Genomic DNA, 16,215 nt, shown 5'->3' with positions numbered 1-16,215 from the left:
AGGAGGCAGATATGACATAGTATCACTTTCAATAGGTGCCTGGAGAGTTGCTCAGATAAAAGAAGGGGTAGAGAAAACACTGCCTAATCACATTTCTCCTGTAATCGTAGCTCTCAGGGATCTTTTTTTCAGCAATGTATAACTGTCACTTTAGCCTACAAGAAACAGACATTTTCCTTCACCATGGGCTAATGGAGGCACCCTTGAGAGAACAACAGTCATAGACCTGAGTCATAAGAAACCCACATCAGTTTAATACTGCCATGTAATATATAGCATAAGACACAGCAACTATAACATAATAATGCAGCTGTTTTAGAAATCCCCACCTGACCGATCTAGAAACACCCATGGCTGCTTTCATTTGTGCCCTGCGGCCAGTCTGTAGTGGCGGGACGGTGTAAACTCAGCTGAGCAGGGAAGCTGAACTGTCCCTACCGCTGGATCTCGGCATCACCCAGCTCCCTTTCGCCGGCGCAGCTCCAGCTGGCCAGGGCATGATGCTTCCAGCCTGCGCTTTCTTTTGGAATCTAGAACTGGGGGGAGACGGCGGTGGGGAGAAAACCCTGCCGACCGCCGTGCTCCCGCAGCACGCCGCTCCGAGGGCCCGGGGCTGGCCGGAGCGCGGAGCCGGGCTGGCCGTGCACCGCGGGGCGGGGCGCTGCCTGCGGGCGGCCGCGGCTCTGGGGCGGGGATGCGGGGCGGGGAGGGCGCTGCCCGCTCCTGTGCTTTTCTCCCTGGCTGCCCGACAGCGGGGCTGTGGCGGCGCGGGCGGCATGTGGGCAGCGGCCCCGCTCCTGCTCCTGCTCCTGCTCCTGCTGCTGCCGCTGCTGGCGCGGCTGTGCCGGCGCGGGGCGGCGCGGCTGGAGCCGGCCGGGCGGGCCGTGCTCATCACGGGCTGTGACAGCGGCTTCGGGCACCTGCTGGCGCTCCGCCTCCACCGGCTGGGCTTCACCGTGTTCGCCGGCTGCCTGTGTCCCGGCGGGGCCGGGGCGCGGCGGCTGCAGCGGGAGGCGGGCGGCGCGGGCCGGCTGCGCGTCCTGCGGCTGGATGTGACCCGCGCCCGCGACGTGCGCGCCGCCAAGGAGCTGGTGCTCAGCCACCTGCCCGAGCGAGGTGAGCCCCGGGCGGCCGCGGGAGGGGGACCGGCACCTCAGCACCGGCGGACGCGCTGTCGCCAGGAGGGCGGCTCGGTTCGCCCGGGACTGCTGGCGGGGAGCTGCCTGAGAGGGCCGGCTGGGCTGTCACAGCCCAGTGAGGGTAGCGAGCACCGTCACTGATGGGCTGGGTGCACTCACGGCTGTTGTAAGGACGGCGGGATTTTATCAAAAATCCCTTGGTGCGTTCACGGACCGGAGCCTGTCCGAAGGTGCCGGCCGTGTAAAGCCGGGGCGCTGCTCAGCGCGCCTCCGGCGAGCTTCACCTTTCCACCGGGAGAGGAACTCCCCGAGGGGCGCGTCCCTGGAGCCCCTCTGCAGGTACCCAACAGCACAAACAGCAGAGAAAGCGCAGCGCAGAACAACTGTGCAGGCATCGGAGGGATGGGACTGATGCGTTTCTGGGCGTGACTTGTGAAAGAGGAAATACAAGAAATGCAGACAGGGCAGCTGCCGTGCCATACCAAAGCAGCTGCTTCTTGGAACTGCTTGAGGTTTGTCAGGCTAATCCCTGGAGAGGTTACTGAAAGGGAAACGTGTCAATTATACACTGTACAGGGAGTGTGCACCCAGGAGAATGGACAGACTTAGCTCCAGAATAATTGCAGACAACCTAAATCCTGGGTTATCCCTTCAGCACACGTGACACAGCGCAGGTGATGGGGCCACAGTTACCTCCTTTCCCACTGGGACTGCAGGGTGGGAATTACCCAGTGTAATTCTGGGATACACTTGGTGCAGAGCAGATTTCCTCAAGCTCAGAAGTGAGATTCCCTCCAAATCACAAACATTTCCTGCTCATACAGGGAACAAAAGTGGAGAATGGGGCACACAGAGAGATAAAGAAGTGCAAGGCCCCTGCCTGCCTGGCTCATTAGCTCATTGGAAGGGGATGGAATGAGACGTGAAGGGAGAAGAAGCCTAGACATTGCTCATTAAGCACATGTATTTATGGTTGATCTTGACCTTATCTTATTAAGAGGCAGAGCCTTCCCCTCTCAGGCCTTTCCTCAACCTCCAGATAGACAAAAATATCTCCCAAAAGCCCTTAAAGGCTCCCTGGGGACCAGGTCACTTGGAACTCTGGGTTTCACATAATTTATTCAGCAATTCCAACAGTTTATGCTGTCCTGCAGTGGTCGTGCTGGTGCTGCCATGTAGAGCCTGGAGTCCAGGGTCAGCACTAATTCATGGGTTGTCCTTGCTGCTGACACACTGTGCATGTGCCTTCAGAGCAATTCCAGGCCCATGCAGCCTCTCAGCATGGCTGGTGAGGGATGCAGCAGGTACACAGCGTGTGCACAGTGCTGTTCCTGGGCTGGCACTCGGGCCCTCACACCAGCCACATGGGCCTGGGCAAGCACACACATTTTATGAAACCTTTTTCATGGCTGGGCAGATCTGCTGCTTCAGAATTTTGAGGGCATTCTGCAAAGGCAGCAAAGAACAAATAATGTTATAGATCCAGGTAGCACATAAGCCACATGGGGAAACTCACATTTATTAAGTATTCTTCCTTTGATTTAATAAGAAGAAGCAAAGGAGCTATTTTAATGTCTGCTGTTAATGGACTAAGACTACAAGTCTTCTTCATGATTTCTAAAATGGAGAGGCACAAATATTTTTATCTCAGTTGTAAGGAAACTGTGGCAATACTCATGCAGACTATAAGCAAAAGACTTCAGTAGGAGTGTTCATTCTTGGCAGCTCTGAAAATAGATATGTTGTTTTCTTTGGTATTTTACCTTTATAGAAACAGTTTCAGTTTCATGATTATTCAGGAGGTTAGCTCTCATATTAACCAAATTATTTGTTAAATATAGGAATTGTCACTTTTTTATATTTCAGTAAGACTGTGTTTAATTACATTATTTTTCATTAGGAAAGATAATTCTGAACCATTTGTAATTGCATTTATGTTCTGAAAGAACCTTGAAGGTAAGAAAAGTATGTGACTACACAGAACATGTTGCCTGCTACCCAAAGCATGTGCCTCAGTGTCCCACCAGCTAAACAACCCTCAGCAGTGAAACCTTAGGACATTTTCCCTGGTGGATCATGGACAGCAACATCCAGGGCCTCCAGCAGAGTCCTGACCAAAGTGGAAATTAAATGCAGCTCAGACATTTGTAATGAGGAGAGCAGAGTGGGTGGGGAGTCCAGTAGACTGTTGGAAATAAGTGTTGGACAGGTAAAAAGTCTGCTTTTGGTTTTTGCACAACCAGCTCAAACTGATGTAGGAATCCAGTGGATAGTGCTGAAGGTTACAGTAGATCATGCATTAGGTTGTTTAAAAGCTGTGAAAACATGCACCTTTTAAGCAGCTGCTGGCAGTGTTCTGTATGTCACTGTTAGCTTCTAGGTACTGAGGGACAGTTAGCTCTGTTTCTCCTTTCCCCTCCCTCAGAACAGGAGGATTCTGTTCAGCAACTGCCCATAGAAACTGGGAGAGGAACCTGTCCCTGAGAACCACTAGGTATTGCTTAGGGATTGTTCCCTCCTTTTTTGCCCTTTTAACTACAATCAGTTTCACACAGGTATGAAAGATTTTAAGTACATCATATTGGTGCTGGACTTCTAAATTCTGATCACCAAAACATTCCTGTATCATTCCAAAAATAGTCACTTCAATAATCCCAGACCTAATGGTAAGTGTGCAAAGGCCAGGGATTCTGGATGAAGCCCAGAGGCTGGACCAAAATGAAGAGAAAGCAGTTAGATGATGATTGGTTTCTGCATGCCTATGTTTAAATAGTTCAGAGTAAATCCTGGTAAAGATTAAATATTCTTTATGATTACAGTATCATTCTTTCCACGGACTATGCATCTCAAACAAGTAGGGCTTTTTGGCAGATGTGCTTTCTTTTAAATGACCTTAATCTGACTTTTTCCTGGGCCCAGGAAAAGTAGACTTACAAAAGACTAAAAGAGACTTTCTAATACAAGTAGACTATTTGTTATGAAATGTACACAAAAATGTGTAGAATATCAGAATAAAATCAGAGTATCAGGAATAAAATACACCTCCTACATGCTCTAACCATAACTAGCCCAAGCTCCTCATTACCTTCTCTCTCTTATACAAGAGTAGAAATCCAAAGCCAATAAGAAATAGACCAGGACTTCACAGCTTGGTGATTTGCAATTCTATTAGGCTCTACAGCAAAGAATTTTTCTGTTTTTCTTCTGTTTCAAATCAGAATTTCTCTTCCCTTTCTTGTCTGCTAAGAGTGGGTGACATTAGCTAGCTGGAACAGAGGGATATTAGTTTTAGTCCCTCTTCCTACTCAAAGGTTATTAAGTACTCTCTTACACATAATTATGATTTTGTATTCATGGAATTCACACATGGTACAATATTTTAGCCCAGACTTCCTATAGAAATAGATTCTCCTTACAGCGAAGAGAATTTCAGCATAATATTCCCAGCAAAGGATGGTGACTCATGAATGGATGTAAATATAACTCAGGAATCTCATCTGGCCTGCTAGCACCCTGCACTGCTTAGTTTCCTTTAGTACTGGTCTGGAATCCATCAGGAGAGAGCCTGTCATTTTCATTTGGGCTCAGGCTTAGAGGAGAAACTCCAGAGATCAGTGATCCCAAGAATCAAGAACCTGTTGGAATTACAGAGTGTGGTAGAATTCAGGTGTTATCTGAGTGTTGGCACCAACACAGAAACAACCTGATTTTCAAAAGGTTTTGCAAACCTGCAGCTGGACTAACTCAAATAGGAAGAGGATTTTAAGAGGTTCTGGAAAAGATACCAGATATCTTTTGGGCCTCAACAGGGACATTGGATATGTGCCTTGTGGTCACCATGTTGTGAATAGAAATTACTGGGGAGCTTATGTGAGAGTTACTGTTCTCCAGAAAGCCTCACTAATCTTAAGTTCAGTTTCCTAATGTGATTCTTAGATCCATGGCTGTATCTTTCAATCTTTATTGTCAGGATCCATTTTCCCAACACAGAGATCAGTGAAAATCTCTGTGCCATCCAGTCCTACTTTCCAGTTTATTTTTTCCCTGCCTGCTGTAGCATAGTCTAACACCTCTCTTCATGAGCTGTGTTTGGACTGAGTTCTGTTTTGACAGTCTAACACACCAAACATCACCTGCTTTTTCCAAATGTGGCTCTGCAGGGACACTGAGGAAATGCAGCATCACTCTCCTTCGGACATTTAATTCCTGTGCCTTGTCCTTCAGGATTTTCATCTGTATTTTTAAGCTACCTGAGCTGCATTTGGCTAAGCAAATTTACAATATGTTTGGAATGCACACTTATAGCATTAATTTTTACCACAAACATTTCAGGAAAGAAAGACCAAAGAAGATTCAAGTATTCTGAATACAGGGCTGGGCAGGTTGTTTCTCAGGAAGCTGGAAATATTCTTAGAAAACAGCATAAGGGAACAATGAACTGTTTGCTGCTGGGGTAGAATTTTGTGAATTGATTCAGCTATACAAAGTGGCAGGAAACATTCTGGAAAATATCAGAGCATTTCCCATTTGGGAATGCCAAAATGTTCAAAGAAATAATATGTTTTGCTTGAGGGCAAACTAAGTGTTTTGAGCTGACCAGGTGCAAAGTGTCTTTCTGTGTTTAACTTAAAATTAAACACAAGTGTGTTTTAGTTTAACTCAGGCCAATTTTTCTCCTCATGGCTTTTGATTTGGCCACTACACAGAAGGAAGGAGCCATTATTTTGTGAGCTCTCAGAAATACACAGGCTGGCCTCACCAGCAGCCAACCAGAGGCTTTGAAGCACATGAGGCAAATAGCTGGAGACAAAACTTAAGCCTTGCAAGCTAAATTCTGAATTTCACAGTTTAGAGAAAGAGGAAGAAAATCAATTGTCTAAAGATTAATGGCTGTATTTCTGAAGGCCTGATGAAATCAGGGGTATGTGGAGCAAGTGTTCTTGCTGTGCTGCACAGGGTGCAGTGTCAGAAGCAAAATTACTTTTTTTAATTAGAAAAGGTAAAGCTGAAAATATAAGGAAGCAGCTTCTGCAGTGATATTGGGCTTTAGTTTGGGTTGTGTTAGAGTTAAGTTATATAAAAAAACCCTGAGTACAGAAACCTCAAGCTTTGAGCAGAAACAGATGGGGTGTGCAGTCACCCAGCCCATCTGCAGAGCAGATCATGTGCAAGTACAAAAATATTGATAATTAGATTCTGCAAAGGGCTCTCTGAGCCATTGATCTGGAAGCATTTTATGGGGAGGTAAGTCTCATGGGGCTGGGTCCCATTTTAAGATGGAGAAATAAAGCCAGAGAATGATGGACAGACAGAAAAAGAGGGCAGTGGCAGGGGGAAGAAGGAAGTCTAGGATGCCCAATTCCATGGCCAGTTTTGAAGGTCATTTCCTCTCCTCTGCCTGCTAACATTTGGGGCCATGGAAAAGAAGTGAGTCCAGAGGAAACTGCTGCATTACTAGGGCAGCAGTCTGTCTGTAACTAAAGTTGTAAGAGGGGTCCAGTGTCAAGGATTACTGGCTGACAGGCTGCTGAATAGTGATTGATTCTCTTTGGAGGATGGAGTTATCCAAGTTCTGTGTGCTAAATTCCTAATTTTGAATGTTTTGCCCTGCAAATGAGACATTCACTAAAAGAAATCAGTTTGTTTCTCTGTTTAAAGACCAATTTCATTAGGTAATACAACTAGTGTATATATTTGTTAGAAAAGCTTACAGAGGTCTGCTTTACAAACTAATTCCAAAAATCTGCTGTTTCATCTCTAACTACTGTTCTGAATGAAATGTGATATTGGCACTTCTTGGCGGGGCTCTGGAAGGACCCATGAGAAATGGGCATTTCAAGATACCATGAAATTATTGCCATAGTTGCATCAGAGAAGATCAGAAAGAAAAGGATTCAGCTCAAAGGTTTCTGCAGTGCCTTGACTAATGTGATCAAAAGTCCCCTGAGAATAACTCTGCTGCCACAGGTGCAGGAGGCTACAGCTGGGTCAGCATCATCCCTGCCCCAAACTCATGTGTCCAGAGGAAGAGAGACACTAAAACCTGCTCTGCCTCCACAGAAACCCAGGCTTGGGAGGTCCTGGAGAAGGCATGACACAACAATTATTTGCCCTGGACACCTACAGGGATTCCTTAAAAGAAATGCATGAGCAAAATTGTCAAGGGTGGCAAAAGTAAGCTGTGAATTCAGCTGTTCAAGTGCCAGTCAGGCTGCCCTGGTACTCCTGAGATATGCTGCTGTCACCCTCGATATGCTGTCAGGACAGAGGACAGGAACAGAGATGTTTCCAGAAGCACTGTGTCACTCCCTGCTTAGCTGGCCATCCACAGCTAGGGGCTGTGCAGGCAGGCACCAGCCAGCACGGCTCCACCAGCACTTGGGCAGTGTGTGAGCAGCAGCCTGAGAGTGCTCCCTGCCCCAGCACAGCATTCCATGTTAGCACTGGGAGTGCTGGGAGTGCTCCCTGCCCCAGCACAGCATTCCATGTTAGCACTGGGAGTGCTGGGAGTGCTCCCTGCCCCAGCACAGCATTCCATGTTAGAGCTGTGAGTGCTGGGAGTGCTCCCTGCCCCAGCACAGCATTCCATGTTAGCACTGTTGGGGCTGGGAGTGCTCCCTGCCCCAGCACAGCATTCCATGTTAGAGCTGTGAGTGCTGGGAGTGCTCCCTGCCCCAGCACAGCATTCCATGTTAGCACTGTTGGGGCTGGGAGTGCTCCCTGTCCCAGCACAGCATTCCATGTTAGCACTGGGAGTGCTGGGAGTGCTCCCTGCCCCAGCACAGCATTCCATGTTAGCACTGGGAGTGCTGGGAGTGCTCCCTGCCCCAGCACAGCATTCCATGTTAGAGCTGTGAGTGCTGGGAGTGCTCCCTGCCCCAGCACAGCATTCCATGTTAGAGCTGTGAGTGCTGGGAGTGCTCCCTGCCCCAGCACAGCATTCCATGTTAGAGCTGGGAGTGCTCCCTGCCCCAGCACAGCATTCCATGCTGAGCCTGCTGGCACTGTAGGTTAGCACTGCTGTGCCTTAGGGCTGAAGGGCTTCAGCTCCCTGTCACTGATCCCAGGCACAACAAGCCTCACTGCCAGTACCTTGCTGCTTGTGAACACTGACATCTTTCTCCTTAGCAGCAAAACCTGTCATTACATGGGCAAAAATGTTGTTCAAAAGTACAAAATTTTACAAATACTCTAGCCACTGACCCTGCTTGATTACTTTACCCAGTGTTGCAGCCATGTACCTGCTTCTGGCTGATTTCAGAAGAAATCAGAGCTCCAATCTTGGAAAAAGATGCAAGACTTGGGCTCTTAAATTAGGCAAGCACTTTGAAAATAGTACCCCTTAACCTTTAGACTGCTCAATATAATTTTCACAAAGCTGCTCATAGTGCACAGTGGGATTAAAGTAATTAAAATATCATGGTACACCACACTGGCAGTAAGATATAGTCTCCCAGATCATGTTATTCATAAATATCTTATAAATATCTTAAGGCAACTGTAGAGTGAGCAATTATTAAATATCACTGAGACTTACAGGAAAGGTGTCCCTGACCATGGGAGGGGGGTTAGAACTGAATCATCTTTAAGGGCTTTTCCAACCCAAACTATTCTATGATTCCGTTTAGCCCAGATTATGGCCACAGTGGCATTCCTTCACTCAACAAAACATGCCTGCACTTTAAAGTGGAAAAGACAAAGATGTTACACAACCACACAGTTGCTCTCAAGGGTCTGAATCAGTGGTGGTGCTTTGTTATCTAACAGTGGCTGCTCTGCAGTTAAAGGTGCTTGCTGAGTCATTTCTCTTCCATAGGTTTCTGGGGCCTTGTCAACAATGCAGGAATATCGACATTTGGTGAGACAGGCTGGCTGCCAATGGAGACATACGAAAAATTTGCAGATGTGAATCTCCTTGGGAGCATCAGGACAACCCTGGCATTTCTTCCCCTTCTAAGGAAATACAAGGGTAATGCTAATCCACTGTTATTTAGAGTTGTAGAATAATTAGCTTACTATAATCAGGGTAATGTAACATCTATAAAAGAGTCTTTAATTGTCTTTCACTGAACTGAAATGACAGCCTCCTTCTGTGTGGCCTGAAAGAGCAACTTCATCCTGAAAAGAGGTTGAAGCCATAAAGGGAAAAAATATCATCAAAGATTTTGTCTTTGCAGTACATAGGGGAAAAAAAAAAGTATTTATAAATAAGGATTTCTCTCAGTGTTTGACTCAAAAAAGAGGAAGAATGTTTACCATAGATCATTAAGCCCAGGCAAGCCTTTTTAAGCACTGTCCACCAGAAAACAGAGTTCCATAAACTGCCTAATTTTATTATTTAGGCTTTACAATTTTATTGTTTGGCTATTAGGAGAGGAGGAATGACCCTACAGAGGTGAACTAGAGACATCCAGCTTCCAGTTCCAGCTCTGTGGAGCCTCTGTGACCTTGGGCAGGAAACTTTAAGTATGTAGAAGTGCATGGGTATCCAGGGGGATAAATGTATTTGCACGAACCTCCCTACATGTGGGCTTTATCCTTCTTTCTGAGAAGGAAATGTTTAATAGCCCTCTGCAACATGGCAGCATGCCTTGGGTGCTTTGCAGTTTGTTCCCTACCTGTCTCCATCTGTGTTTGGGGAGGAAGATCCCCTCTTCCTTGTCTGTTCTGGCTGTTTAGGGTAAGGATTTGTGCTCTGTGTGCAGCATCAAGCACAGGAAGGGGTAGGTTTCACCTGGAAACCCCAGGTGTCACTGCTGCACAAACTGTTGTTAAGATAAGTGCATCCCTTTCTTTGGGCTATTCTGCTTCTTTCTGCTTGGCTGCCTTTGGTAGATGATATTCTGACAGAAGAAGAAGGAACCCTTTAAATACTGCAGGCTGGATGTGTTTTTGTAGCAGAATGTGCTGTTGTGCGTACCCAGTGAGTGTGTTATGTGGCCCATTACACAGGGAGACATCTCTTTTCCCTGTCATGTCCTGCTTACTGCTGGAACTCTGTGATGCTGATCCACCAGAGGCATTTCTCTGACCCCAGGAATTGCACAGGCTTACTTTGGAGCAAAGGGGACTAACAGTGCGTGCAATATTATGCACATGCATAAACCTTTAGAAGGTTTGGGTCTGGATGGCTGCACACACACCTTAGCTCAAAGGAACATTCTGTATCTCTCCCAGGGCTCTCAGTGTTTTCCTGATTAACTCCTGCACTCCATTCTCAAGTACCATCTATGTAGGAGAGGAGACCAAGGCACTCTAGAAAGAATCCCAGGAAGAATCCTAGATTTGCTGTCACCTTCCTTGCAGGAACAGCCAGGACAGCTGAAGCTGATGTGTTTAGGGACATCAAGTCACCTCTCCAAGTGAAAAGCTTGACTTACAGACATTGGAGCATTCTCTTGGGGAAGCTGAGTTTCAATTCCCTTAAGCACTTTAAAGAGAAGTTAAAGGTGTGCCACATCCTGGGTGTGAGCCCCATCCACTCAGCTACTGGACACAGGAGGCAGAGGTCATCCTACCTGTTGCTTACTGCCATGGATGTGCACCTACTCCAAGAAACACTTCAAAATTATAAAACAAGTATTATAATACTTGTAAAGGGAGGTAATGCCCTCCAGCCTAGGACTTAAACATTCTACCCTGAGGAGCAACATTTCCCCATATCTTTTCTAGCTGGCCAGGCCAGCTGATAGAGCATCTTGTTCAGCAAGCTGGTAGTTAGTTTCCTCTTACTCTAGATAAGATGCTCTATTGGAAGGCAGGGAACCTAGTTCAGAATGACAGATTTCACTGCATTCCTGTGATACCTTTTGATATCCCCCAAGCCTGTTCCATTTGGTGAGATCTGGGGCCCAGATGTTATCTGCATCTGTGGCAGCAACAGGAGTGCAGCTGTGTTCTCTGCATTGTCAGTGACAAGACCATCTTCTCCCTCACCTCTGGTATTTGTGTATCCACACCCAGACATTCCTCACCCCAAGGTCGGACTGTGTGACAGAAGTTTACAAGGAAACAATGGAAATGAACCACAGTCCAGTGCCTCACATGAGGAATCTCTGCTATTTAAGGCATGCCTGCACACAGCAGGAGTTAGAAAGGAGGGAAAGCAGCACAGATCAGGGAAATCATTGTGAGGTATTGTAAACCTGCACGTATTTGGCAAGTGACATTTCCTTGGTAAAGCTTCTCACTGTACACTGGAATTTATATGCACAGTTACAGAACCTGGTCTCAGTGCAGAGACATTATTAGCACAGAAAAAACTGATACTAGTAACCATACAATCCACCTCAGGGAATATCACCTCCCCTCTCCTCTGCAGTCCTTTTCTTTCTAGCACAATCTCATTACTATTTTTCAGACTTTAGGGCACTGCTTTGTTTCCGTCCTTTTCATCCTCTCTCAGGCTCAGAAGGATAAGCAGCACACTGGGAATGTGTTACAGTTTGTCTAGTCCAACAGCTGTCACTAGGTGGAAGGTTTTTGTGTGAAGTTTTCTGCTCAGCAGAGCAGAGTGCCCGTCTGTGCTGGGACTGCACACTGACACTGCCCAGTTTTGGCACAGTGTGCAGGAAAACAGTCTCCTGCTAAACACCACATTCTTAGCAGCTCAAGACTGAGGCAAATCAATTCCATGTTAAAGACTGAGAGTGAAGTTTTGTTATTTGCACTGTTTTCTCTCCAGGACGTATTGTTTTCATGTCCAGCATCATTGCCTATTTTACTCTGGGAAATGGCATTTATTCTATGACCAAGGCAGCTATTGAAAAATTTTGTGATGCTTTAAGACTGGAAATGAAGAAGTTTGGTGTCCAGGTAAGTGATGTAACAAGAACCTGGAAACCAGGTAAGTGATGTAATGAGTTATGTGAAACAAAGTAAGCAAGATAAAAGCCCAGAAATGCATTTGTGGGTACAGTTTCCTTTTGGAAAGAGGTGGTTTCTCTGTGGCTAATCTCTGTGGCTGGAAATCACTGGGAACAGCAGTCCTGGGGGATGTTTTTGGTTCTGAGAAGCTGCTGGGTAACAGTCTGTGTGTCAGCACTGAAACTTCCACATCCTCTGCAGTGGAGAAGCTTCCTGACACAGGCCTGCCTGAGCTGCCACCAGCAGTGAGGAACCCACATGTTCCCTGGGTGACTGTAAAGAGCCAGACACCGAGTGCTGTGCAGCCAGAAGGAGGCTGTCACTTGCCTGAGGGGTTCTTTCTCTCCTCTTACAACACCAACTCCTTGCTTTTTGTGAGAACAGCGATGCTGCAAGAGGCAGCATCGTGCAGAGTAGTTATGTTTTTATTCTCTTAACCTAAGAGGCTCTAAGAGTGCTCTTAGTGCCCTAAGCAACTCTAATAGTCAAACCTGAAGCTTAGATCCCTAAGTAGCTTCACTGGGTTTTTTCCTTGGAGTCACTCTGCTGTTGAAACACTTTTCTCAAACACTCCAAGTCTTCCCTGCCAGGTTTGCATTGGTGTACTGTTCAGTACACAGACTCACAGCATTGTTCGTAAGCTTTGTGTGGGAAAATATTACAGCTATGCATCCATTAACTACCCCTGTCAGATAAATATGAGGGGCTGTAAAATACAAGTGACTTTACACATCCTAATACCACACAGCATGATGGGGATTTCTGCTGATTAGCCGAGGATAATCTCAAATGCATGGAAGGGCTTAGTTTAACAGGTTAGCTCCTCTGGTTGTTTTGGGATTTTTCCTGTTCCACCTCTGCAGTAGTCCCAGCACATAACTGAGTGAGCCAGGCTGACAAACATTTCTGGAGTATCTTGGAGAGGTATTTTTCTGTTTCTCACTGGATGCAAGATGCTGGCTGGCACTTGCCTGAGAACCTGCCCTGTGCAGAACCTACAAAATACACAGTCCCTTTTTGCTGTGCTCCCTTGCACTGCTCTGTTGTCCTGTCTGTCCTTTAAGGAGAAAGCTGCACAGAGGCTGCAGGGAGCAGATGGAGCTATGGCTCTGTCCCACTGAACTCTGGCCAGGCAAGCTGACAGCCTACAGGAAACAAAGTGGGTGCCTCCCAGTAGAAAGGCTACAGAAAATGTGGGAAGGGAAAAAACCAAGCCACGTCTCCTTCTCTCCAAGCCAACTCCAAAAAAGGAAGCTTCCAAAACCCCTTTGTTAACAGTAAATGTGGGAAGTTTATTATTTGGCTGATACCAAACTTACTTCTAAATAGCACCAGAAGAGAGGGCTCCCGAGGATGCTGTGTGGCAAACCTGCTTGAGGCAGCACGAAGCTGTTCCAGCTGTGCACACCATCCCTCTGCTGGGGTTGGTCTGCATCCTTTCCTTCTCCCTGTGCATAGGACCTGTAGCCCAGTCCTCCTGAGAGCAGTGAATCCATCACCATGCAGGCCAGCAGGCAGGGACTGACACAGCTGGGCTGGGTGGCTGAGTGAAGACATCAGGGTTTTACAACATCACAGACTTCCCAGAGAATGCCTGTCAGATCCCCAAGTCTCTGACACAGCTCAGCATGGGTTTTCCTCACCTTGTGTTGCAGTCTTTAGAAATCAGGTCAGTTAAATGCCATGGAGCTTTTAATGTTGCATATCTACAAATAGTTTGAACAAGGCTGCTGCTAACTGAAGAACAGCATGTGTGCTGTGCGTGCTCAGCCCGCTCCAGAACTCCCTGGAATACTCAGAAGGGATCAGAACAGCAGCAATACACAAAGAAGACATGGAGCAGCAAAGGACTTGTGTGCTTTCATTTAAATCTATATGTACAAATCTACAGAAATCTGCTGATGGCTTCAGTGAGAGGCAGAGCAGGACCTTTGGTCCCCCTGTTCGTTGCTGACAAGGCCTAGTTTATTTTAATTACACCTTCTTGGGGAAAACAGCACTACTTTCCCCAGGACCTGATAATTTTCTTTGCTACCTCCTTTTGTCCAAAATTGGGTCAAAAATTATCAATTGCAAGGTTCTCCACTGAGTGAAAAATCCAAAGTATTCCACTTTGGAGACATCAAAGTCATACTGAAACGCTTTGTCTCAGTATTGTCAAAACATTTATACTGTTAAGCATTGTACAGCAATCAAAGATGCTCTACTGCATTCTGTGAGAGTGTGCTGAGTAGTCAAAACAAGAACATTAGCATCAGAGTGAAATGAGGAAGTCAGAATAAAGCACCTCTACAATCTTAAATATTTCACAGGAATACATTGGATTTCAGTCAAGTTGCTAGGGTTAAAATTTCAACAAAACAGCATTTTATGGCTGTCTGTAGAGAGCTTTTGGTCTGTGTTACTGACTATAGCATTTAATTGAATTCAATGACTGATGGCACCTTGGTAAGTTTTACATCTGGCTTTCAGGTCTGTATTATCCAGCCAGGAAATTATGCACGCTCTACAAAAATTCAGCCACCGCTCAGTGCCGAAGAGATCTGGAGTGAACTGAGTGAAGAGGAAAAGGCTGTTTACAACAAGGAGTATGTTCAAGAGCGGGCAGACTTTTTCAACAGCATCCTCAATGAGGGAAGCACTAATGGCAATGAGGTGGTAGATGCTATGGTGGATGCTCTAACATCTCCTGCACCCAAGGCACGTTACATGGTGGCGAAGCTGAAGGAGAAGGCCCTGGTGTTTGTGTGTGCTTTGTTCCCGACTGTTGTGATGGATTCTGTTCTGTCTTATGCTCTGAGCAAAGTAAAACTTGCATAGAGTGGTGCTATTCACTGACTCAGGTGAGGAGTTTATCAAATGTGAAAGTCAGAGCTGAATTGAATGCTCCTGTGTATCAGTACAGTGGCACCAATTAACCAGTGCAAACTTTGGGGAGTCTCCCTAGTCAGAACTGTCACTGATTGCTACAGAAAAACATAAAGGATCCTGTGTAAAATTAAATAATTTGTTTAAGTAACTTTATCTCTTCCCTGTGGAAAAACCCCATCCATATAAGCTGCTTTAGTTATTGCCTGGAAAATTTAATGCACCATTTTCTACAGCAATAGCAGGTTATTGTGTTCCAGACATGATGGAGACAATGGAGTGCATCCTACAGGGCAGCTGCACTCCTGAAGTCATTACAGCAGAGATGAAAAGCCCTTGCTTGTAGAATCCTGAGTAGTCATTTATTCAGGGGTGAAAGGAAGAGGTTAATGGAAAAGTCCTAGAAATGAGCATTGAACCTCAAAATACTTTGAATGGAGATGAATGGCTGTAGCAAGTTAGGAAGTCTCGAAGCTCTGAGCAACCTGGTTAAGTGAAAGGTGTTCCTGCCCACAACAGGGGAGCTGGAATTTCATGATCTCTAAGGTTCTTTCCAACCCAAACCCTTCTATGACAATGTTTTCATATTACAACTTCTATAAAGTTGTAATATGAAAACATTGTCTTGGCTAACTACAGTTCAGTCCTTTTCAGCTGTTCTGGATAAATCTAACAAAGCAGATACATCACAGACTTCAGAAAACAAGTTACATAATCCATTTATAAATGAGTATTTAATCCTAAATAAACTCTATCCTTTATCTAATGTCTGGATTAATCAATGTATTGACCTGAAGTGTAGTGAGAGAGCTAAACACCAAGGAGCCATATCAGTGGGCTTGGAGCTCAGAAAGAACATACTCAGGTTTGGCTGCTATTGTAAGGAATAAGGTCTGAAGGAAAGAATACCTGCTAGGAGGAAAGGGAAACATTAGTAACATTTTCTATGAGAGTAAGTGATCACGGTAGCTCCATCAACACTCTCCTACTAATTGTCATGGCAAAGATTGCTGGTTTACACATACAGTTTTCAATTTGACTTGGTTATGGTATGGCACAAAATCCAAGAACTCTGGGACAAAAGAACCCAGAAGAGCTGGGGAAAACTGTGGTGGCAGTGATATATCCAGGGCAGCAGCACTGAGCATTAGCTTCCCCCATGCCAGGTCTCCCTTATCAAATCTAAGACTCTGCTGTAAGTTGACACAGTTAACTTTTTCATCTGAAGCAGAAGTTGCACCCTGTACCTGGGAAGTCTTTCCTAACATATTTAATGAATTGCTGAGAAAGTTTATGCTCTCTCCTGGTAGGTAATTCGGGCAAGATGAGCCCACAGAGTGAC

At 46.0% G+C, this 16,215-nt stretch overlaps 1 protein-coding gene across 1 annotated transcript; it reads left to right on the top strand.

Moving 5' to 3' along the window:
• The first annotated feature begins 761 nt into the window (after nt 1-761).
• On the top strand, nt 762-15,639 carry LOC132324410 (D-beta-hydroxybutyrate dehydrogenase, mitochondrial-like). The gene is made up of 4 exons (XM_059840457.1): nt 762-1,116; nt 8,956-9,108; nt 11,824-11,954; nt 14,478-15,639. Exons 1-4 carry the CDS (start codon nt 777-779, stop codon nt 14,823-14,825), a joined length of 972 nt encoding a protein of 323 aa, XP_059696440.1. The 5' UTR covers nt 762-776; the 3' UTR covers nt 14,826-15,639.
• Nucleotides 15,640-16,215: the final 576 nt, after the last annotated feature.

This window comes from Haemorhous mexicanus, chromosome 3, assembly GCF_027477595.1.
Source record: "Haemorhous mexicanus isolate bHaeMex1 chromosome 3, bHaeMex1.pri, whole genome shotgun sequence".
Lineage (NCBI taxonomy): Eukaryota > Metazoa > Chordata > Aves > Passeriformes > Fringillidae > Haemorhous > Haemorhous mexicanus.
This window is presented reverse-complemented; position numbering and strand designations above follow the sequence as displayed.

Coding starts and splice junctions, on each gene's coding strand:
- LOC132324410 (XM_059840457.1), top strand. CDS start 777: ATGTGGGCAGCGGCCCCGCTCCTGCTCCTGCTCCTGCTCCTGCTGCTG. Junction 1,117..8,955: donor CAGCCACCTGCCCGAGCGAG/GTGAGCCCCGGG, acceptor TCTCTTCCATAG/GTTTCTGGGGCCTTGTCAAC. Junction 11,955..14,477: donor TGAAGAAGTTTGGTGTCCAG/GTAAGTGATGTA, acceptor TCTGGCTTTCAG/GTCTGTATTATCCAGCCAGG.